This window comes from Theropithecus gelada, chromosome 19 (assembly GCF_003255815.1).
Source record: "Theropithecus gelada isolate Dixy chromosome 19, Tgel_1.0, whole genome shotgun sequence".
NCBI classification, from domain to species: Eukaryota; Metazoa; Chordata; class Mammalia; order Primates; family Cercopithecidae; genus Theropithecus; species Theropithecus gelada.
This window is the reverse complement of record NC_037687.1, coordinates 47,537,917-47,563,309: the sequence shown is the minus strand read 5'-3', so window position 1 is coordinate 47,563,309 and position 25,393 is coordinate 47,537,917. Positions and strand designations below refer to the sequence as shown.

Below are 25,393 nucleotides of genomic sequence, written 5' to 3'. Positions count from 1 at the left end.
CTCTTCTACATAAATTTCTTCCAAGTCAATCAGTGAATATGTAAAATGAGAACATTTTTGGCCCTGTAAATTCATAGAGAAGTTACTAATTGGTGCCATACGATAGACTGACTTAGGTAGTGTGTTTTGATGTGTATCTTAGAATCCAAATCAGCGGCGCATAAGATGCTGGAACCATTTCCAGAGACCTATGTGTACAGCACAGTCCAGTTTGCATGCTGTGCTAGGGGACTACAGACCTCATTTTTCTAGTGGTACATTAATAAGTATACTGTATCTAGTTTTATTTGAACTAAGTGTTTACAAGAATATGACAGCTTTGGTTTCTTTAATCTCCTGATTTTTTTTTTCCAATAATGGGTAATCAGTTGAAGTTGTTTGCCTTACCAAAGTAGATTATGTAGGTAAGAAGGTTTTCTTTTGAATTAAAAAGTTTAATGTCAGGCATCTAATATAAATTCTTATTGCCATATAACAAAATTGTGTCACATGTGGGTGGCTTTTTGCTCCCTAAGTCAACCAGATTTACACCAGTCGTGTTACTTAATCCAGATAGAAAAGGTGTCATTCTGTAAACATTTGTACAGATCTATATAAGACAGGTACTTCTACAATGCGGTGTTTGTTTTAAAAGGATTCTACATATTAGGTAAATGTAGAAAAAACATGTAAAAACATCTCCGGCCACTGCACTCCAGCCTGGGCGACAGCGCGAGACTCCGTCTCAAAAAAAAAAAAAAAAAATTGTCACTAGATGCAGTGGCTTACACCTGTAATCCCAGCACTTCGGGAGGCTGAGGCGGGCAGATGACTTGAGGTCAAGAGTTCAAGACCAGCCTGGCCAACGTGGTGAAACCATATCTCTACTAAAAATACAAAAATTAGCCGGTTGTAGTGGCACACGCCTATAGTCCCAGCTACTTGGGAGGCTGAGCCTGGAGGACTGCTTGAACCCGGGAGGCGGTGGTTGCAGTGAGCCAAGATCATGCTACTGCACTCCAGCCTGGGCAACAAAGCGAAACTGTCTCAAAAAAAAGAAAAAAAGAAAATATTTGCACAAATCAGAAAATCATGGATCCTTAGCCATGAGCTCAGACCCAACTGTTTCACCTTTCTGATTTATCAGCTTTGTACTTTGGTAAAAGGAAAAACAAAAAGAATATTTATAATTACCCATGTTATTACCATGGATTGATCAGTAATAATCAAGTATAGTTTTAAAATGAAAGTGTGTTATCTGAAATATATACACAATGGAAAGCTGGACCTGAACAGACCCTCAACAAAATAAAACATTCATTTTTCAGGATTTTTATTAGCACCTACTATTGATATTTAAAGGCTTATTGTCACAACTGTGCACATCTCCAATTTTTTTCCTACTTGTCATCTCATGCGTATTTCAGAAATAATGTGGCTGTGTTTTACTGAAATAGGCACGTCAATCCACATCTTGTTCTTTTTGTTTATATCTGCAGTCCCATTTAAATTCAGTATTTCCCACCACAAACGGTGTTAGAAAATTCTATTTCGGGCTGATGAGAAAAAGTACAGCAGGATATGGTTCAAAGCTTAAGCTGTATTTCTGCTCTTCCAGAGCAAGCATTCCACAAAAAATAGTTATGCTGAAATAAACAGTGGTAGGAAACCAGTGGTTTCAAGGCTATCTGCACTTTCTAAAACCCTTCTCCATGTGAAGCCTGAGAACACAGCTGGTGCAGCTGTGCCTCCCTGGAATGGTGATACTAGAGTCCACCAGTTCCACCGCAGAGGTGAAAAACTCTAACATGAGGCTCTTCGGCATTTGGGCCCCCCTGGAGCAACCCTGTGCTCAGCCTGCAAACGCAGACAAAAGCTCCAGTGTACTGTCTGACAGTTGTTTTTTTAAGTTCCAGGGTACATGTGCAGGATGTGCAGGCTTGTTACATAGGTAAACATGTGCCATGGTGGTTTGCTGCACCTATCAACCCATCACCTAGGTATTAAGCCCTGCATGCATTAGCTATTCATCCTCATGCTTTCCCTCCCCCCATCCCACCCCCAACAGGCCCCAGTGTGTGTTGTTCCCCTCCCTGTGTCCATGTGTTCTCACTGATCAGCCCCCACTTATAAGTGAGAACATGGGGTGTTTGTTTGGTTTTCTGTTCCCGCGCTAGTTTGCTGAGGATTATGGCTTCCAGTTTCATCCATGTCCCTGCAAAGGACATAATCTCATTCTTCTTTATGTCTGTATAGTATTCTATGGTGTATACGTACCACATTTTCTTTATTCAGTCTATCATTGTTGGGCATTTAGGTTGATTTCATGTCTTTGCTATTGTGAATCGTTCTGCAATGAACATATGTGTGCATGTATCTTTGTAATAGAATGATTTACATTCCATTGGGTATATACCCAGTAATGGGACTGCTGCATCAAACGGTATTTCTGGTTCCAGATCTTTGAGGAATCACCGGGCGTGGTAGCATGCACCTCTAATCCCAGCTACTCGGAAGGCTGAGGCAGGAGAATCATTTGAACCCGGGAGGCGGAGGTTGCAGTGAGCCAAGATCGTGCCATTGTACTCCAGCCTGGGCAACAAGAGCAAAACTCCATCTCAAAAAATAAAAAATTTAAAAGTATACCTGCAAACCAGTCCAAATGCTAGCCTCTTCACGTCAGGTGCCCTCCTGCAGGCCCAGGGCATAGCTTACTAGTTCTATCAAGTGGCCTTGTGATCAGGCAGGAAAACAGCAAAAGTGGCAAAAATAAAACCAAATCAGCACTTGTCTTTAACCATAATCCACTGATGAAACTTACTCTTGAAAGATAAAGTGGAACAAGGCACGGTGCAGTGGCTCATGCCTGTAATCCCAGCACTCTGGGAGGCCGAGGCGGGTGGATCATTTGAGGTCAGGAGTTTGAGACCAGTCTGGCTGACGTGGTGAAACCCCATCCCTACTAAAAATACAAAAATTAGCCAGGCATGTTGGTGGGCACCTGTAATCCCAGCTACTTGGGAGGCTGAGGCAGGAGAATTGTTTAAACTCAGGAGGCAGAGGTTGCAGTCAGCCGAGGTTGTACCACTGCACTCCAGCCTGGGCGACAGAGCGAGTGTGATTCTGTCTCAACAACAACAACAAAAAAGTGGAACAAGAGCTTCACAGCCATATTCCTAACTAGGTTATTCCTTACAAAACTAACAAGAATAAGTATGGACATGAGATACAAAGGGCATGATCGCTAATTAAAACCCTAAAATAGTAACACCTATCTATTGTAAACAGGCAAGCCAGCTGCACCTATACTTGTATTAAATACCTTAAGAGTTTTTGGGCCGGGCGCGGTGGCTCAAGCCTGTAATCCCAGCACTTTGGGAGGCCGAGATGGGCGGATCAGGAGGTCAGGAGATCGAGACCATCCTGGCGAACACAGTGAAACCCCGTCTCTACTAAGAAATACAAAAAATAGCCGGGCGAGATGGCGGGCGCCTGTAGTCCCAGCTACTCGGGAGGCTGAGGCCGGAGAATGGCATGAACCCGGGAGGCGGAGCTTGCAGTGAGCTGAGATCCGGCCACTGCACTCCAGCCTGGGCTACAGAGCGAGACTCCGTCTCAAAAAAAAAAAAAAAAAAAAAAAAGAGTTTTTGAAATTCAAGACATCAGTGGCTCACTGTAATCCCAGCATTTTGGGAGGCAAAGGCAGGAGGATTGCTTGAGGCCTGGAGTTTGATACCAGCCTGGGCAACATGATGAAACCCCATCTCTACAAAAATAAAAATAAAAAAATTAGCCTGGTGTAGTCCCAGTTACTCGGGAGGCTGAGGTGGGAGGAATCACTTGAGCCTGTAGCAAACTGTGATTGCACCACTGCACAACACCCTGGGTGATAGAGCAAGATGAAAGAAAAGAAAGAGAGAGAGAGGAAAGGAAAGGAGGAAGGAGGGAGGGAGGGAAGGGGAAGGGAAAGAGAAAGGAAAGAAAAAGAAAAGGAAAAGAAAGAAAGGAAGGAAGGAAGGAAAAGAAAGAAAAAAGAAGAGAGAAGGAAAGGGAGGGAAGGAGGAAGAAAGAAAAAGCAAGAAAGAGAAGGAAGGAGGGGAGGGAGAAGGAAGGAGGGGAGGAAGGAGGAAGGAAAAGGGGAGGATAGGAGGGAGGGTGGGAGGAAAGGAAGGAAGGAGAGAGAGAAAGGGAGGGAGGGAGGGAGGGACTAATGGTGTGCCTGAAACAATACACATCGACCTTAACCTTCAAAAGAATGTACTTTTCACATGGGTAACGGCAAGCACTGCCAGTTGTTCCTCAACATCCATTCTTCCATGATCACAGAATTTTTAGCTGGGCATAAAGCTGCCCAGGTAGGCTGTATTTCCCAGGCTTCCTTGTAACTACATGAAGTCATGTGACCAAGTTATGGTTCATGGGATATGATTAGTGATATATGAAAGTTCTGAAGAGATCACACCAGGCACAGTGTCTCATGCCTGTAATCCCAGTACTTTGCGAGGCCAAGGAGGGAGAATCACTTGAGGCCAGGAGTTCCAGACCAGCCTGGGCAACATGGTGAAACCCCATCTCTACAAAAAAATACAAAAATCAGCCGGGTGTGGTGACACACGCCTGTAGTCCTGTTACAGTAGGCAAACAGCTAGACACGAGCAGGAGGGGAAGCCCCTAGAAACGGAAGGTCTGGGAAACCTCATGCCCAGGGACCACCCAAAATTTGCAAATTATTAACATCTCTAATGCTGGAGGGGGTGTGCAATGAGTCCAGTGTGAGCAAGGAGGTGGGGAAATACCTATGCAGAAAGGAATACCCCTTAAGACTCCTAGTAAATCACCCACTCTTCAGTAAACCTCTCAGAATGTTGCTAGCTGCGTGCTGTTGAGGGAAAGATGGCAAAGGAGAAATTCCTAAGATACCAGGTGCAATAAATACAGACCTGACCTCTATACAACCCTCCTGGGGTGGCGGCAATGAGCAATGCAGCCATTTGGTAGAGTCTGCACCCAACACCGGCCACACATGCCCACCAAATAGTAGTAAGAGAGGGTCCCATGAGCCTGGGAGGGAACGAGGCAGTGATAAAGGCAAGGACTTAAGGCAGAAGCAGGAAAACTGGACAAAGAAAAAGGGCAGGGACTTAAGACAGAGGCGGGAACTTCCAGAAAAAAATCAGACATCATTAAAACCCACCACAGAACCCTTGGAGCGGCTGCTGGCTCGTTCTGTCTCCGCAGCTGGCTCTGCCTCATCTTTCAAAGTATTCTGTCTCTCTAAATAAACTCTCTGCTCTCTGTTTTCCTTCAATCATTTCTCTCTTTTTTGGCTAAACTGTCTCTTGGCTGAATTCCTTCTCCCAAGGAAGACTAAGAACTGAGGACTCTGCTCTTCCAGGTAACACCCCCAACTACTCAGGAGGCTGAGGTGGGAGGATTGCTTAAGCCCAGAAGGTCGAGGCTGCAGTGAGCTATAATTGCACCACTGCACTCCAGCCTTGGCAACAGAGTGACATACGATCTCTAAAAATAAAAATTAAAAATATTTTTTTTAAAAAGAGATGAAATGAATCTAGGATCACAGAGTTCAAAGCTGGCTGAGAAAATATACCAGTTGTCCTTGAAACATCCACTGTATTTGATGGCTGTCTTTTCTCTAAACATATTGTAATGCAAATATAAAATTGTTTTGTTTTAAAAAACGATAGAATACATCAGCTGAATTCACCACCAAAAGAAATGAAAGAAACTTCTGGGTGTGCCCTTAAAATGAAGGGAAGTTCTACCTCCCCTTCTTTCTCTGTGCTGCCACCTGTTATGTAAATGTTATGATCACTAACTATGAGAACAAGCACAGGACAGAACTAAAACTCAACAACAAAACCCAATTCAAAAACGGGCAAAGGGCCTGAATAGACATTTCTCTAAAGAAGATCTACAAATGGCCAAAGAGTACATGGAAAGATGCTCAACATCACTCATCATTAAGGAAATGGAAGTCAAAACTGCAATGAGATACTACCTTATGCCCATCAGAATGACTACTATCAAAAAATAAAAAAGCAGAAGATAATAAAGTGTTGGTAAAGATGTGGAGACACTGGTACCCTTGTCCACCATTGGTGGGAACGTAAAATGGTACAGTCACTGTGGAAACAGTATGGTGGTCTAATGCGCACAGAGTTTCAGTCTTACAAGATGAAGAGTTTTGGAGGTATATGATGATGATGGTCGCACAACATTATGAATGTAATACCATGGAACTGTACATATAGAAATAGTTAAAATCAGCCAGGCACAGCAGCAATCCCAGCACTTTGGGAGGCCAAGGTGGGCAGATCACTTGAGGTCAGGAGTTTGAGACCAGCCTGGCCAACATGGTGAAACCCTGTCTCTACCTAAAATACAAAAATTAGCCAGCTGTGGTGGCAGGTGCCTGTAATCCCAGATACTTGGGAGGCTGAGGCACAAGCATGGCTTGAACCCAGGAGGTGAAGGCTTCATTGAGCTGAGATCGCAGCCTGGGCGACAGAGCAAGAAGGTAAATTTTATGTATTTTGCCACAAAAAAATTTTTTTTTTAAAACCACAAGTGTGACATTTTTGTTGGAAGGACCCTGGGTCCCTGACATTGTGGAACCAGACTGCTTACATGACAGACATAAACATCATTTCAGCCACTGTCTTTGGGTCAATACTGATCCCTCAGCTCTTATTTCCAGTCTGTCCCACCATTTACATATCGAGAAATACATTAAAGGGAAAAGTAAACCACCAGGATTCTGCAAGGATCCAACCACCAAAACCTAGTCTATATCGGTGTTTCCACCTTTATTTCATTACCATCCTCCTAAGCCCTTCAAGGCATTTTTCCCAATTAATTTCCCCACCCATGACACAGAAGTACTGTACTGTTTCTCTTTCTAGGTACCCTAAGTATATCTGTGCTTTTTCTTTTTTTTTGGGGGGGGGGATGGAGTCTCACTCTTGTCACTCAGGCGGGAGTACAGTGGCGTGATCTCAGGTTACCGCAACCTCCACCTCCAGGTTTGACTCTTGCCTCAGCCTGCTGAGTAGCTGAGTCTACAGGCACGTGCCACCACACCTGGATAACTTTTGCATTTTTAGTAGAAAGGGGGTTTTGTCACGTTGGCCAGGGTGGTCTCTTAACTCCTGACCACAGGTGATCTGCCCACCTCGGCCTCCCAAAGTGCTGGATTACAGGCATGAGCCACCGCGCCAAGTCTGTATATCTGTGCTTTATACATTAAAATAATAATTTTTTTCAACAACCAGGGACCAGTTTTTCCCCACGAGGGGGTTATATCGCCATAGGGAATTCATCCTTGTATTTAAATGAACTGGTTGAATGAAGACAGTTACAGGGAGAGCTATTTATTTCAGACCTCATTTCCTGGTATCTTGACTGAACATCCAAAAAGGTCAAGAGATTGTGAGGAGAAACCTGTGAGGAGGCTGGATTTGTTACCTCCATCACGTGGAGAATCACTAAAGTACAACAAAATCGACTCGATACAGCTAGACTCCATGTAGCTGTTGGGATAGTTTCCGTCTCAGAGCTTTCGGACCTGGACAGTTGCAATCAAACCTGTGGACTTGATGCATAAGGAGTCCTTTGGGTTATCTCATCTCTGGCCACCAGTTGACTCAGCAAGGTTTGTGGGGAGCGCTTGATAAGTGTTAGTGAAAATCCAGCCATAATTTAAGGCATGATAAAATGTCTGAATTCGAGAGTGTTAGAAACACATCCTTTTCTGGCTGAAAGTCCTGCGTACAACAAGAAAAAAAAAAAGTCCCAAGCCTAACAATACGCCTTGGCATCTATTAGTGGGAAAATTCTGCTGCTGAGATTTGTGGACACGTGTGTACATGCCTGTTTTGCAGGAAATGACATTACAGCAGTCCTAGGAAACAAACCAGAAGGACCAGCCAAGGACACAGTTTCTCGGACTAACATCTAGGGAATCAGCACATGTGGCAAAAGCTTATGTAATAAAACATCATCATCTGCTGTAATTGAATACCTTACCTATTCGTGTCCTCATTCAAAAATATACAAGTTATTCTAACCATGGAAATGAAAAAAAGTGTAGGTGGTAACCATGGAAATGAGAAAAGTACAGACAAGTAGAGGTAAGCAGAGAAGCAGGTGTTGAAGAAGAAAATGAGGCCAGACACAGTGACTCACCCCTGTGATATCAGTGCTGTGGAACGCCAGGGCAGGAGGATTGCTTGAGGCCAGGAGTTCGAGACCAACCTGGGCAACATATTGGAACCCCACCTCTATTAAAAATTGACCAGGTGCAGTGGCTCACACCCGTAATCCCAACACTTTGGTAGGCCAAGGTGGGTGGATCACCTGTGGTCAGGAGTTCGAGACCAACCTGGCCAACATGGTGAAACCCTGTCTCTACTAAAAATACAAAAAAGTCAGTGAGGTGTGGTGGTGCATGCCTGTAATCCCAGCTACTTGGGAGGCCGAGGCAGGAGAATCACTTGAACTCAGGAGACAGAGGTTGCAGTGAGCCGAGATCGCACCACTGCACTTGGTCTGATGACAAGAGTGCAATGGGTGACAAGAGCGAAACTCTGTCTCAAAAATAATAGCAATAAAAGAAAATGAAACAAAAATTCCATATGTAAATACTTCGCTAACTTTACATTTTATAGAAATCCTTGGATTTGTGCACCTATGCTAATCTGTCTAAAAATGTCACTATTTTAAAGCACTACAAATTTAGTGAATATAAAGTTGAACAAAGGAAGAGAGAAAACACAAACAACATTTCATAATGCTTTTCTGAATGTTCCCGGACCAAATCGAAGGTCAGGCTGCTTATTCTCACAGCCCAATAACGAGATGCAGATGAACTGGGAAAGGAGGGAGTTTATTTCTGTAACCGGGTACAGGGAGAAGGCCTAGAAATTATCCCCAGACCAACTCAAAATCATAGTGTTCCAGAGCTTATAGACCTTCTCAGCTATATGTCTGTGTGTAAGTGTGCATTCACCTAAACACGTAAGTGATCGACTTTTTCAAATCTGTAACTAACATCTAAGTCCTGAAGACCTTCCTCTGGAGCCTCAGTAAATTTATTTAATCTAAATGGGTCCAGGTGCTGGGGTGATTACCCTTATCTTGTTTCCTGCTAAATCATGGTTTGGGGAGTTCCTTCGGACCCCAATAAAACTAGTACAATCCTAAACGGGTCCTGTTGAGAATTCCTCGTTATCTTGTCATGCTTCAAGACCCAGGAAAGGCCAGGGCGAAACTCCTGATGGGCGTTTGTTACATTCTAGCCTTTGTATAGGGTACTGGCTCTATCGGTTTTTACTATTTAACTTCACCACTCAGTCAGTAATGAAATGGTTGTTACGGAGGCCTGCGTTAGTGAGACCTGGCCTGCCACATGAAGACTCCAAGAGAAGAAGCCATCTATTGACAAACACTTTACAGGAGGGAAAGAGGAATCCAGTGTGATGTCAGTGACTGTGGGACTCTGGAATGATGCAGGCATAGAGGAAGCTCATCCCTGGCACTCGGCCCGGGTTCCCGAAGACCTACACATGCTGAGCCAATCTCAGAGGACTGCCATAGACACGCCCCACCTCTGTGGTCTCAGACATGAGTCATACAGTGTGTGTAAAACAATTCAATGGGATGTATGCAGAAAACACTAGGATTTCCACGTGTAGTCACTTTGTTTAAAAATATGTTTATATGGGCTGGGTGTGGTGCCTCATGTCTGTAATCCCAACACTTCGGTAGCCCAAGGCTGGAAGATCACTTGAGCTCAAAAGTTCAAGACCAGCCTGGGCAACATGGCGAGACCTTGCATCATTTTTTTAAAAAAAAATGTTTACATATATACAGAAAGAGAATACAACATTTTTTTCTGATAAAAGTTTGGAGGCTGGGTGCGATGGCTCACACCTGTAATCCCAGCACTTTGGGGAGACCAAGGCAGGCACATCACTTGAAGCTAGGAGCTCAAGACCAGCTTGGCCAACATGGTGAAGCCCCGTCTCTACTTGAAGTACAAAAATTAGTCAGGTGTGGTGGCACACGCCTGTAATCCCAGCTACTCAGGAGGCTGAGGCACGAGAATTGCTTGAACCCAGGAGGTAAAGGCTGCAGAGAGCCGAGATCGCACCACTGCACTCCAGTCTGGGAAACAGAGTGAAACCCGTCTCAAAAAAAAAAAAAAAGAAGTTTGGAGACCACTGCTTTGACTTTCACCAAGACACTTGAAAAGTCAACTAAATTGGATGAAAGCACTGTTGGAAAAAAATATATACATAGTGTACCAAACTGTCCCATACATGTTTCTGTAAGGGAATACTCAGCATTATAAATATCTCGTTTCTCCCAAACATTTATAAACATTTTATATAATTCTAATAAAAATTTCCATGGATTCTGTTTTGGAACTTGGTAAATGATTATAAAGTTTATCTGAGCAAATAAATAGGCAGAAATTGCCAAAATACATACTGAGACGGAGTTCCGCTGTTGCCCAGGCTGGAGTGCAATGGCGTGATCTCGGCTCACCGCAACCTCTGCCTGCCGGGTTCAAGCAATTCTCCTGCCTCAGCCTCCCTAGAGTAGCTGGGATTACAGGCTTGTGCCACTACGCCTGGCTAATTTTGTATTTTTAGTAGAGACGAGGTTTCTCCATGTTGATTAGGCTGGTCTGGAACTCCTGACCTCAGGTGATCCGCCCGCCTTGGCCTCCGAAAGTGTTGGGGTTACAGGCGTGAGCCACTGTGCCCGGCAACTATCTAATTTTTAAAAAATTGTCAAGTCTCTCTCACACTATATTTAAAATATAATATTTTTAAATACTAGCAGAAAGAAATAAAGAAACATTTACGATCTTGAGACGGGGAAGGTTTTTTTAAGCATGATGGAAAAACCCAGAAGGCATAAAAGAAAGTTGACAATATAAAAATGGAAAATCCCTGCACAGCAAAAGACATCATACCAGATACACAATAATGAGAAAATATCAGATACACAATAATGAGAAAATATCTGCAGCATATATGACAACAGATTAATAAATACCCATAATCAGCCAGGTGCAGTGGCTCACACCTATAATCCCAGCACTTTGGGAGGCCAAAGTAGGCAGACTGCTTGAGCTCAGGGGTTCAAGACCAGCCTGGGCAACATGGCAAGACCCCACCTCTACAAAAAATTTTTTTTAAATTAGCCAGGTGTGGTGGCACACGCCTGTGGTCCCAGCTACTCAGGAGGTTGAGATGGGAGGATTTTGTGAGCCCAGGAGGTTGAAGCTGCAGTGAGCTGAGATGGTGCCACTGCACTCCAGTCTGGGCAACAGAGCAAGACCCTATCTCAAAAACAAAAACAAAAACAAAAAAACCCTGATAATCTATAAATAATCCCTTCATAGCAAGATTAAATAGATGGTGAAAGAACACAAAAAGACAAATTACACAAATTAAATGCAAATAGCCAATAAACTCCTGATATATTGTCTTCACCTCACTAATAAAGAATGCACACTAGATAATCATGTATTATTTGTCACCTAAGATTGGCAAAGGTTTAAAATGCTAATTGTTGGCAAGGGCATGGAGAAATAAGTGCCATAATACCCACTGGAGGAAAAGAAAAACAACAGAATCTTTAACCTTTTTGGAATGTAGCTTGCCAATGTTTATCACAATTTAGAATATGAGTTATAGGGCTGGGCGTGATGGCTCAGGCCTGTAATCCCAGTACTTTGGGAGGCTGAGGCTGGTGGATCACTTGAGGTCAGGAGTTTGAGACCAGCCTAGCCAACATGGTAAAATCCCATCTCTACTAAAAAGACAAAAATTAGCCAGGTGTGGTGGCGGGCTCCTCTAATCCCAGCTTCCTGGGAGGCTGAGGCAGGAGAATCACTTGAAGCTGGGAGATGGAGGTTGCAGTGAGCCGAGATTGCGCCACTGCATGCCAGCCTGGGTGACAAAGCTAGACTCCACCTCAAAAAATTAAATAAAATGAACATTGTATATCAGACAGGAAAAAGCCAGTAATACAGAAGAACTCACACCCTCGGGATCCCAAGAAAAGATCCATGGGAAGGATGTAATGAACAGTGTTAATGACTTCTGGTGCAGTGCTTCTCAAAGTGTGATGTACATATAAATGAACTGGGGGTCATATTAAATGCAGATTTTGGCTACACAGGTCTTGGGTAGGACCTGAGACCCGGCATTTCTCAGATGACCCCAGGTGATGCCCATGCTGCATAACCCACAGACCACATGTTGAGTAACAAGGTTCTGCTGTGGTTCCCTAACTTTTCTGAGAACAGAATTATCTGGAAAACTTCTGTATTAGTCCATACAGCTATACATACTGCTCTGAAGAATACTGCTATAAAGAATGCCCAAGACTGGGTAATTTAAAGGAAAGTTGTTTAACTGACTCACAGTTCAGCATGGCTGGGGAGGCCTCAGGAAACTTACAATCATGGCAGAAGGCAGAGGGGGAAGCAAGGCACTTTCTTCATAGGGAGGCAGGAAGAGGTGCTGAGCGAAGAGGCAAGAGCCCCTTATAAAACCAGCATATCTCGTGAGAACTCACTATCACGAGAACAGCATGGGGGAAGCTGCCGCCATTAATTCAATTACCTCCACCTGGTCTCTCCCTTAAAAGGTGGGGATTATGGGAATTACAATTCAAGATGAGATTTGGGTGGGGACATAAAGCCTAACCATATTAACTTCTTAAAGATTAGTGGTCCCCTAGCCCTACAGATTCTAAATTCAGTAGGCGTGGGGTAGGACCTGACAACGTGCATTTTTTTTATTATACTTTAAGTTCTAGGGTACATGTGCACAACGTGCAAGTTTGTTACATATGTATACATGTGCCATGTTGGTGTGCTGCACCCATTAACTCGTCATTTACATTAGGTATATCTCCTAATGCTATCCCTCTCCCCTCCCCCCACCCCACAATAGGCCCTGGTGTGTGACGTTCCCCTTCCTGTGTCCAAGTGTTCTCATTGTTCAATTCCCACCATGAGTGAGAAAATGCAGTGTTTGGTTTTCTGTTCTTGCGATAGTTTGCTAAGAATGATGGTTTCCGGCCGGGCGCGGTGGCTCAAGCCTGTAATCCCAGCACTTTGGGAGGCCGAGACGGGCGGATCACGAGGTCAGGAGATCGAGACCATCCTGGCTAACACGGTGAAACCCCCTCTCTACTAAAAAATACAAAAAACTAGCCGGGCGAAGTGGCGGGCGCCTGTGGTCCCAGCTACTCGGGAGGCTGAGGCAGGAGAATGGCGTGAACCCGGGAGGCGGAGCTTGCAGTGAGCTGAGATCCGGCCACCGCACTCCAGCCTGGGCGACAGAGCCAGACTCAGTCTCAAAAAAAAACAAAAAAAAAAAAAAAAAAAGAATGATGGTTTCCGATAACGTGCATTTAACCTCTCAAGTGATGGTGACAGTGACGCTGCAGATCCCCAGACCACACTTTTGAGATGCACAGCACAACTATTTCTGGCCCTGGCAGAGACAACCAAGGAGACCATTTAGGCTTCTAAACCTACTGCACACCAGAAGTCTTCCTCTACACCACCACTGCAGTCACAGTCCATTACTGGAGCCCATTCCTTTTACATTTCCTCTCTGGCTCCTGGCTCATATGGCCAGAAGTGTGAGCGAGGACCTACACTCATTACCCATCACCTCCATCATTACTTTATCAGAACCAAAGACTAATTCTTAATTGGCTTATTCTCCCCAAGACTTACTCTCAGCAGTAGGTCCTACTTAGGAAAAGTCTCAAAGCGTTATCTTGCTTAGGAATGTCCTTTCATAGTATTAAAACAAGCAGCTGCTGCTGAATTCTACTTTCTTTTTAAGCGATGATGTTTCACAATGGTCACATTTCCCCCAGAGTGAAGAGAAAAAAAAAAAACCTAGACAGTAAGAGGGAAATCCTATTTAAGGGGGACTCAATTCACCTATGTATTCATGAAGCAGACAAATGTACATAAAGTCATCTTAACATGAAAGATAATAAACATACAGTCCTTGCCCTCAAGCCAGGCGACAGAAAAGCTACTAACCACCAGGTTGAAACAAGACAAATGTCATCTGAAAAAACAGCTGCATTTGTTTCTATCGAAGTCTTCCACCAGATACCTTAACACCTTCGCACAGAATGTGTGCTCTTTACTAACAACCGACACACAAAGGAGGACGATCTCCAGCAGAGGTGACTAGGAAAGGCTTCCTGGATGGAGTAATTTAGTGTTGGAGTCAGACCAATGAGCGCCTTTTCAAGGGTGGAGGTCCCAGATGGCCATTCCTTTAACAAAAATCAATTAACATGTAAAGTATATGCTGACAAATAAAACGTTTGATGGGCCCAGTGCAGTGGCTCAAGCCTGTAATCCCAACATTTTGAGAGGCTGAGGCAGGCCTGCCTCAACTCAGGAGTTTTAGACCAGACTGGGCAACACAACGAGACCCTATCTCTACAAAAATTAAAATGAATCTCAGCTACTCAGGAGGCTGAGGAAGCAGGGTCACTTGGGTGCACGGGACTAAGGTTGCAGTGAGCTATGATCACACCACTGCACTCCAGCCTGGACGACAAAGCAAGACCCTCGTCTCTACGAAAAATTTAAAAATTAGCCGGGCATAGCAGTGCAAGCCTCTGGTCCCAGCTACTTGGGAGGCTGAGGCGGGAGGATTGCTTGAGACCAGGAGGTCGAGGTTGCAGTGAGCCGTGATAGCACCATTGCACTCCAGCCTGGGCTACAGAGTGAGAGCCTCATCTCTAAAAAATAATTTCAAAAAAGGTTCCATTTAGTGTTTTTCGTGGTGTGACTAAGAAAGATATCTAGAAATATAGCACAGTCACTACCTGCTCTCAAAAAGCGGCTGCCAATCTAGTTTGGAGACAGAAAAATATACCCGAGTGAGAACACAGAGGAGTCTATTTTGTGAAAAGGGGCATCTTTGGAGACGAAAATCCCTCTCTGTGGGACGCTGACGGGCAGTCGTTAAAGGACTTCAGCGGCAATCGGGCACTGGGGCTTTGCCAAGGCTTGGAGACGGCGCGCCAGGCCGGGCAACGCAGGAAGCGGGACAGGCCCGAGTGGCCCTACTGCTGGCGTCCCTACCGATCCCTGCGCATCCGCCACACAGCAGGGGACGGCAGGAAGGAGGAAGGAGGGGAAGTCCCGTAAATCAGGCCCTCAGGGGCTCCCAGACCCGCACCCTTCTCAAACCCCGGGGGCCACCGCAGAGCCGCTGCTCCGGGCCGTGTGGCTCCAGGCGACCCTTCCTCGGAGTCGCCGGGCCCTCCTCTCCCAAGCCGAATCTCTAGCTCTGGCCTGAGGTCACCGGCGCCGGCGAGAGCAAACACAGGATTCGCACCCCGCTCCCCACGACAGCGGCTCCGCGGCGGCGCTCAGAGTCTCCTGAACAGACCGGACTCAAGGCAGGCCAGGCAAGCGGAAGTGTGCCGCTTCCTTCCGGCCAGCTCCGCACGAGACGGGGCGGGGATCCGCGGAAGGAGGCGGGGACTCCTGTTGACGAACAGCTCCTGGGGCCTATGGGCGCGGCCGCAGCCGCCAGGCCTCTCCGGCGCGCCCCCTCCCCGGGGCTGTCGACGCCCCCCAGCCCCTCATTTCCACAAAGCTCCGCGGCGGCTCTGCCCTCCTTGTCCCTGCGGCGCGCTGCGGCCCGTGGCGCTGCCCCGCTCCCGCCTAGCCCAGTCGGCCTCCTTCCCCTCCCGGAGCCGCGCGTGAGGACCGCTGAGACCGCAGGTCTGTGGCGGCGCGCGGGGACGCGCGGGGGAGGGTCCCCCGAGAGGGCGGGCGGCCGCCGGCGGAACACACGGCTACAGCTTCGAGCCCCTCAGGCCGCCCCGCCCCGCCGCGTGGCGCATTCGGGGGGCGCGGCCGCGGCGTCGGGGCGTCGGGAGGGGCGGAGCGCGGAAGTGTCAGCCGGGACGCGGGCCGGGCTGGACTCGGGAGGGACCAAGTTTGCGGAGCGGCTTCTGCGCGACGGCAGTGCGGCGAGGCAGGGCCTGGGCTGCGACCCCCAGGGCCGCTCGCCCGAACTTCCCGGCTGCCCCTGTCCTGGGAGACCTACCTGATGGGGACGCCAGGTGTGCAGGGGCGTGGCGCGTAGGTAAGCGGACCCGGTGCCTGCCTCACCCAGGGGATGCTCACTAGAGCGCTAGGCTTTTTAATTTTTTTTTTTTAGAGACGGGGGTCTCGCTCTCTGGCCCAGGCTGGAGTGCAGTGGCGCGATCACGGCTCACTGCAACATCGAATTCCTGGGCTCAAGCGATTCTCCCACCTCAGCCTCTGGAATAGCTGGGACCACAAGCATGCACCACCGCACCCGCCTAATTATTTTATTTTATTTTATTTTAATTTAATTTTTATTTTTATTTTTATTTTATTTATTGTATAGATAGGGTCTCGCCCTGTTGCCCAGGCTGGTCTCAAACTCTTGGTCAGAAGTGATCCTCCTGCCTCAACCTCCCAAAGCGCTGGAATTACATGAGCCGCCTTGCTCGGCCAGCACTAGTCGTCCTTATTAATAAAGAATCGAGTCTGGTCCCTTTTCAGTCGCTTACAATGGCATTCCTTTTGATCCGATGGAGGAACTTTTTGTTTCATAGTTCATGGGACTATTGCAGTGCCTGACACATAATTGGTACTTAAATATGTGTTGGTTTTCTGCCTTACCATATTAGAATATATAAATTGTTTTAAAAAGTCCTTTCCCACTTAGGGAGGACTCTAGGATGAGGTCACATGGGGGATAAGCCCATCTGTGGCTGTAGGACTTTGTTAAACACGCTCTCTGTTCCAGGTTCTCCATTTCCAGTGCTTGAAAGCGCAGTACTTAAATCTGGCTTCCTGCTTTTTTATTTTTTATTTTTGGTATGAATGAATACATGAATTGTATAATGTTAGTTGGTTTGTTCTGTAGAGCAAGTTACCCTTAGGAATTAATAAACTGTGGAAACAATCATGTCAGGCTACTAGTCACATTTGAGAAATAATTAGTAAGAGGCTGTTCATTATTCAGAGGAGTGAAGCAAGATGTTCTGGAGGACTGGAACCCGCTTACTCACTGCCACCACTCCCCCGCCTCCCACTTACTGCTGCCAAACCAGGCTCCTGCTCCCCGCGGTTACTCCCACCGACGCTCCCTGGGATAGCAGCTGCCCTGATTGGCACACCCCCGCAGTCATCACCACTGAGGCATATTCCTGAAGCTGCCAGTGTGAATTGTTTTATAGAACACTGGTGTTAAAATTCAGGTACCTGAGACAAAACAATATTTTAGTTCTTCAAAATCCGGTTGTCAACACATTTACTATGGAGTATCTCCCACGTGGCCACTTCTGTGGGAGGTACTGAAGACCTACTACCGCCTATGGAAGTAGAAAATAATACACAACTGTGTAATTACGTGATGCATTGCATGGTAACTGCTATGGCTCAGGGAGGGAGAAGATCAGCCAGAACTGGAATGTCCCAACATGTTCTGGAAGAACAGCGTCTTGTGTGTGTTGCTCACCTGTTTTCGTGACTCCTGGCAGGGCCTGCTGTAGAGCGCATGCTTCATGAATAAATATGATTGAGTCAAATAAATATTTATGTTTTGAGTGTAGCTTTGAAGGCCAGCAACAATTTAGATGGCAAGATCGAGGGCAGGCTGGGCAGAATGGCTCATGCATGTAATCCTAGCACTTTGGGAGGCCAAGGTGGGGAGGATCGCATGAGGCCAGGGGTTCACTACCAGCCTGGGCAAGATAGGAAGACCCCAACTTTACAAAAAATAATTAGTTTCGTGTGGTAGCACATTCCTGTAGCCCAGATACTCGGGAGGCTGAGGTGGGAGGATTACCTGAGCCTGGGGAAGTAGAGGCTACAGTGAGCCATGGTGATGCCACTGCACTCCAGCCTTGGTGACAGTGAGACCCTGTCTTAGGGGGAAGAAAAAAAAAGATGGGAGGGCATGTGAATCGAGGGAAAATGGCATTAGTAAAGGCATTTCAGCATGGATGAGCACGGGGTGTGTTGGGGAGAAGGTACTGACGTTGATGGCCTGTTTATTTCTGTGTAGGAGTGATTGGGAGAACAATGCATGAAAGTCTGACATCATGATGTCCATTCGGCAAAGAAGAGAAATAAGAGCCACAGAAGTTTCTGAAGACTTTCCAGCCCAAGAAGAAAATGTGAAGTTGGAAAATAAATTGCCATCTGGTAGGTGATTTAAACTAAAGCAGCGATTTGGGTTGCTTTTATTTCTGCATATTAAAATGTCACTCTCCAATAGGATAAATATTTGTTGGGACCTGACAATTAAAACTTGTTCTAGTACCCTGATGTTCTAATTGCAATTTGATTGGATTGATTTTACAGTTATGATTTGACAAAAGATGAAAGAACGTTGATTAGAAGCATTCGTCAGCTGTCTGTTCATTAACTTATGGTTCTTCCAATCTCATCCTTTGACTCTCTAGAGTAATGGTCCCCCATCCAAACCCCAGAGTTTAGTCTATCTCTAATTTTTGTGGTCATGTATACTGTTCACACCAGGCAGCCTTACCTTGTGTGAGTTTCTCATTTCATTAAAATAGTGAACGGTGGATCAACATTTTTTTAAATTCCTTATAATTTAGTCAAATACCTGAAGTTTTCTTTTGCTTTTTTTTTTTCTTTTATTGGTGGGAAAAATAATCAGAACTTGGTCAGTTGTTTGTATAATGGTAAAGCTTGCTAAGTGATGCATCAAATAGCATTAACTTCTGTCTTCCTGAGTAGGTTTTATAACTAAAGCATGGTCAGGATTTTAAAAGTTAACATGAAAATCTTCATACCCATTAACCATTTTGGATAGCTGACAGAATTTACATTATTTACAGCCATGTTAATTCTTACCAGCCAGGCTAGTAAAGCAATTCAGGGAAACAGTTTAACAAAAGTGATCTGTAATGGGAGGTCATGCCACCTGGCTCAGCCATTAGCAAGTAATCAATGCATTTTGGATAATAGTACTTTCTGAACACCTTAAACACTGCAAAGAAAGAAAAATACACTCCCATCCTGAAACTAACACCAGTGACATTGTCTTGCTGTCTAAATGTCATATTCTGCATATGTATACCCATAAACATTCATATACAGTTTTGCAAAATTGGGATCCACGTGCTGTTTTGTAGCTTGTTATTTTTCTCTTATTATGTTATGAACATGTCATAAGCCAGTTAACGTATTTTTGAAGTATCCATGTAAAGTATTTTTATAGCTGCCACTGGAGAAGTGAAAGGTTTTCTTACCATTTGCTAATACAGACAGAACCGTGATCAGTGTCCTTGTGGCCATATGTTTGTTTAAAACTTTATTTACTTGGGGCATGTCTTAGTCCATTTCTGTTGCCATAAAGGAATATTTGAGGCTGGGTGATTTATAAAGAAAAGAGGTTTATTTGCCTCAGTGTTCTGCAGACTGTACGGGAAGCATGGCACCAGCATTGGCTTCTAGTGAGACCTCAGGAAGCTTCCAATCATGGTGGAAGGCCTAGGGGAGCCAGTGTGTAGAGATCACATGACCAGAGTAGAAGTAATTTCCGGGGAATACAGGGTGTCAGGCTCTTTTTTAACCAACCAGCTCCCCTAGGACTAACAGAATGAGAACTCGAGAACTCAGTACTGCTAGAATCTCACCAAGCCATTTATGAGGGATCTGGTTCCATCACCATACCACCTCCCATTAGGCCCCATCTCCAACATTGGGAATCATATTTCATCATGAGATTTGGAGGGCCAAATAGTCAAACCATAGCAGGGTACATGCCTAGATTTGGAATTACTGGCCAAATGGGATGCTCATTTTGGTGGCTTTTACTCACTGCTGCCATGTTGCATTCCAGAGAGGCACCAATTTATTCTTCTAGCAGCAGTGTTTGAAGATGTCTATTTTTTATACCCTTACCAAAACAGAGTATTCGCATTTTGAAAGCTGTCAAATTGGCCAAGATTTTTAGAAGTATAACTCACAGTTTTGATTTGCATTTCTTTAACATTAATGAATTTGAACATCTTCAGTCTGTTATTATTGGCCACTTTTTTCTGTTGTACATTGCCTGTTCATGTCCTTTATCTTTTTCCTACTGCAGTATTCATCTTGACAGGACAATAAATTGTCCTGAAATAAAATAAATTGTCCTGAAAGTATTCATCTTATATTAAGGATATTTAAGCTTTCTTATATGTGCTATCCATATTTTTCCTAGTTTATATGTCCTTTAACTTGAGTTATGTTGGATTATTTATTCTGTAGGTTTTTTCCCGCCAGAGCATTCCTGCAAAACCTGTGGGTTTTAAAAAAAAGTTTTAGGTAATCGGCCAGGCGCAGTGGCTCATGCCTATAATCCCAGCACTTTGGGAGCCCGAGGCGGGTGGATCACTTGAGGTCAGGAGTTCAAGACCAGCCTGGCCAACATGGTGAAACCCTGTATCTACTAAAAATAGAAAAATTAGCCACGCATAGTGGTGTGTGCCTGTAGTCCCAGCTACTCAGGAGACTGAGGTGGGAGAATTGCTTGAACCTAGGAGGCAGAGGTTGTAGTGAACCGAGATTGCTCCACTGCATTCCATCTTGGGCAACAGAGCAAGATCCTGTCTCAAAAAAAAAAAAAATTTTTTTTAGGTAATTAAGTTTTTAAAATAGCTTTTAAAGAATAAACCACCGGTTGTACCTAGATCATCTAAAAGATCGATTGCGTCCTAGGCATGTAACACATTTAGTCATCCGTTTAACAGACTTCATAGTTAAATTATGGTGGTTAAAGTGTGCCAGACAGAGGTCCTCAGTATTAAAGATGAATAAGATAATATATTTGTCTTCAAGAAGCTCACACTGTAGTTGGCAGAACGGACACATGAACAGTTGGATATGGGGCAAAAGTTGTAATAGAATAAAACAGGTCTGTGGAATCAGAAAGGACCCTCTGTTGGAGACAGGAAAAGCTTTCCCAGTGACAGGCAGCTAGACTTAGCTTACTTGGTAATCTGAGGTAGAACTATTACATTCTAATTTTTTTGCTAACTTAGTTATTTATCTGTTCCATTTTTCCAAAAGGTTGTACCAGTAGAAGATTATGGAAGATTTTGTCATTGACAATTGGTGGAACCATTGCCCTTTGCATTGGACTTCTTACGTCTGTCTACCTTGCCACGTTACATGAAAATGATTTATGGTTTTCTAATATTAAGGTATGGAGTTTCTTTGACCATTGTATGATTCACTCAGCGGGGTCTCCAATAGTAAGCCATGTGGATGAATGACCAAGGCAACACAGTTTTGCCATAAAGAATCCAGTCTCTAGAAAGGTTGAACTATAGAGTGAAAAGATTTTTGTGTTTATTATTTTAAAATAACATATCAGAATCTTTTTAAAAATATTTATTTATTTATTTATTTTTGAGATGGAGTCTCACTCTGTCACCCAGGCTGGAGTGCAGTGACACAATCTTGGCTCACTGCAACCTCTGCCTCCCAGGTTCAGGTGATTCCTTTGGCTTAGCCTCCCGAGTAGCTGGGACTATAGGTGTGCATCACCACACCCAGCTAATTTTTGTATTTTTACTAGAGACGCGGTTTCACCATGTTGGCCAGGCTGGTCTCGAACTCCTGACCTTGTGATCCGCCTGCCTCTGCTTCCCAGCGTGCTGCGATTACAGGCATGAGCCACCACTCCCAGCCAGAATCTTTATTTTTAATTTTTTGAGATAGGTTATTGCTTTGTCACCTAGGCTAGAATGCAGTGGTGCAAACATGGCTCACTGCAGCCTCAGCCTCCTGGGCTCAAGCGAGTATCCTGCCATTGCTTCTTGTGTCGCTGGGACCACAGGCATGCACCACCTCGCCAAGCTAATTTTTTGATTTTTTTGTAGAGACAGGGTCTCACTTTGTTGCCCATGCTGGTCTCAAACTCCTGGGCTCGAGTGATCCTACTGCCTTGGTATTCCAAAATATGAGAATGAGCCACAGCACCCAGCCCAGGATTTTTCTAATCAAATGAGTTTTTTCTTTTTCATTAAATTATTCCATTTATTTAACAGTTATTCTAAATTAGTATTATTCAAGTTATAGATTGTGAAATTAGTGCAGTAGGTCATGAGTAACATTTTTCTTCATGAAATCAAAAAGAAGAGAATACTATCACATCTGGTAGAGTTGAGGATTGTTTTGTGAAACTTTTAATTGTATATATATATGTGTGCACAAACTGGGTCACAGTATACAAGGTACTTCTCTTTTTTTTCTTGTTGGCTACAACAGGAAAAAAACAAACCAACCAACCAACAAACAAAAAACCGAAAAAGAAATAAAAAAGCCACTGCTTTAAATCATGAGCTCCACAGAGGGTTCTCAGCATGTTCATGCCTATCTAATACTCTGTGCAAGTGGTTTTGCAGGGCATAGGGCGATGGGGAACCTATGATATTTCCAGGGATAGGAGCAGTAATTTTAATCCGATTTGCAAGAGGGTCAGCCGGGCATCACGCCTGTAATATCAGCACTTTGGGAGGTCGAGGTGGGTGGATCACTTGAAGTCAGGAGTTCAAAACCAGCCTGGCCAACATGGTGAAACCCCATCTTTACTAAAAACACAAAAATGAGTCAGGCATGATGACATGTACCTGTAATCTCAGCTACTCGGGAGGCTGAGGCACAAGAATCGCTTGAACTCGGGAGGAAGAGGTTGCGGTGAGCCGAGATCACACCACTGCACTCCAGCCTGGGCAACAGAATGAGACTCTGTCTCAAAAAAAAAAAAAAGTTGGGAGGGTGGTCTGTGACTCTTTAAACACGTTTCCTTGTTTTCTTTCTCTCTCTCTTTTTCAGCATTTCTAGAACTCCTCTTGGCATTGTTTTCAGAACTCGTATATAACTTACATGTGGAAATTTACATCCAAATATACCTTATTTTTAAATCTAATATGTCATGCTCTTAAACTGTGGTGTCTGATGATTAGTTGCTTGTAAAGGTAAACAAACACCGTCAAAGCCAAAGATGTATATCTGTAAGAAAGTTCAAAAGAAGTGACTGATGTAGGATCTAAAGACATTTTCCAAAGAAAGTTTTCCAAAACATTTTGAGCTTTGGTTCTCTTACTGGAATGAGCCTCCAAAGGAGATTGCTTTGATGAGAAATCTAGTTCATAAGAATAACTTCTAGTGTATTTATTTTTAAACCTGCTGTGTTACTTTATGGGAACAGTATATATATCTTTATACAAATTATCATAGTACCAAAGAAGAATAATTCTTATCCTTCAGTGGCAGTAGGTAGGTCTTCTTGTCAGAAGAATTTTACCCGTTTATCTATCTTTTTTTGGGAGGAGCTGGGGCGGACAGGGTCTTTCTTTGTCACCCAGGCTGGAGTGCAGTGGCGCAATCACAGCTCGCGGCAGCCCCAGCCTCCTGGGCTGAAGCATTACTCTCACCTCAGCCTCCCAAGTAACTGGTGCACGTCACTATTCCCAGCTAATTATTTAATGTTTTGTAGAGATGGGCCTACTGTGTTGCCCAGGCTCTTCTCAAACTCCTGGACTCAAGCAATTCTCCTGCGTTGGCCTCCCAACATGTTGGGATTGCAGGTGTGAGCCACTATGCCCTGCCTATCTCTTTAAAATGGAATGCTGGCAGGGCGTGGTGGATCACTTGAGGTCAGGAGTTTGAGACCAGCCTGGCCAACATGGTGAAACACTGTCTCTACTAAAAATACAAAAGAAATTAGCCAGGCATGGTGGCGCATGCCTGTATTTCCAGCTACTCAGGAGGCTGAGGCAGGAGAATTGCTTGAACCCAGGAGGCAGAGGTTGCAGTGAACTGAGATCGTGCCACTGCACTCCAGCCTGGGTGACAGAGCAAGACTTCATCTCAAAAAAAAAGTGTTTATAAAGCGATTACCTTGAATTAAACCATGTAGTGCTTATATATTAACATAAGTATTTTGAAAAAAGACTGAAATATCCCTGTGTGAGCAGATAGCTCAAATTAAATGCTAACAACAGTGTAGCAAGGAGACATGTTGAAAGAGATCATATAACTTAATTATAAACTATTAAGTGTAGCTCTTTAATGTAAAACTTGTAACTAGCCTTGCTGGTTTCCTTAAATAAATATACCCCATCATCAAGAAATTTGAACACCCTTGGTTTTTCTCTCTTTACTTTCACTGGGTTAAGGAAGTTCTAGTTTCACCTAGTATTTACTGAGCTCCTGTTCCGTGGGTAACATTGAGTTAAACACTGTGGAGAACATGGAAGGAATAACACAGATTTCTGAATTTGCCAGCAGATTTTCCAGTATAGTAAATGAATTAAGTATATATTAAGCACCTACAGTATGCCAGCAGGTACTGTGCTTAGTGGTAGCAGTATCACTGAATAAGACAAGGCCGTGCCCCCAAGGAACTTACACTCTTGAGAAGGAAACAGGTGAGTATCCAGACAATTACAGGACATCCACACTCAGTGCTAGGATGGGGTGAGATAGAGAGCACTGTGGGAGCACATAGGAGGGGGAGCCTAACCTCATTTTGGAAGATCAGGGAAGCTTTTCTAGAGGAAATGATGGTTAAATAGACCTGAAGGAGGAGTAAGAGTTAACCAGGCAAGCTGGGGAGGAAAGATGAGTGTCCTAGAAGAGGGACAAGTGCAGGAAATTGAAGAGGCAAGAGAGCCTGGTATGTGAAGCATTGGCAGTAGTTCAGCCTGGCTAGAGAGTAGAAGGGGAGAAGGGATGTACTGGGAATGGTAAACAGAGGCCAGATAATAAAGGGTCTGTCTTCTCTGTCTCGAAGATAGAACTCTCTCTGAATGTATTATAGTAGTGAGCCATATTTTTAGTGAGGCAGCGATGTCATCGTATTGGTGTTTCAGAAAGTTGCCTCAGGCTATGATGTGGAAAATGGATTTGGGGAGAGCAAAACTAAAGTCAGGAAACTGCTAAGATAATCCAATTCAGTGGATTCAGTAATATTTATCACATTCACATATTCAGTAAGTGAATATCTTCTGTGTGCCAGACACTTTTCTAGGCTTTGGGAATAAAACATTGAATACGACATAGAACTCAATTAGGATGAAAAGGGCAAAAATCAGAAAGAAAATGAAAATGAATCCTGTGGTGAAAGTCACACGGGATGATGAGATAGTCACTAGAAGGCTACTTGGAATAGGAAAGTAAAGCAGACCACTTTGAGGACATGTAAACCAAAACCTACATGATATTATAGAAGGAACCAGCCAAGCTAAGATCTGCGAGAACGTTCTAGGCAGAGGAAACAGCAAGCCAAAAGTCTGTAAGGTAGGAATGAACTTG

The 25,393-nt window shown here is 44.4% G+C and overlaps 1 protein-coding gene across 2 annotated transcripts in view; it reads left to right on the top strand.

The window, feature by feature from the left end:
- Positions 1–15,435: 15,435 nt before the first annotated feature.
- The window catches only part of DPY19L3 (dpy-19 like C-mannosyltransferase 3), an 80,841-nt gene continuing 70,883 nt past the window's right edge, over positions 15,436–25,393 (top strand). The window contains exons 1-3 of one of the 2 annotated variants that reach the window (XM_025368679.1): positions 15,436–15,796; positions 18,120–18,259; positions 21,140–21,273. In XM_025368679.1, coding sequence (XP_025224464.1) covers positions 18,157–18,259; positions 21,140–21,273 — 237 coding nt within the window. In that variant the 5' untranslated portion in view covers positions 15,436–15,796; positions 18,120–18,156. Of the gene's footprint in view, positions 15,797–15,998; positions 16,164–18,119; positions 18,260–21,139; positions 21,274–25,393 lie in introns of those variants that run through there. The other variant, XM_025368680.1, reaches the window with a different exon arrangement.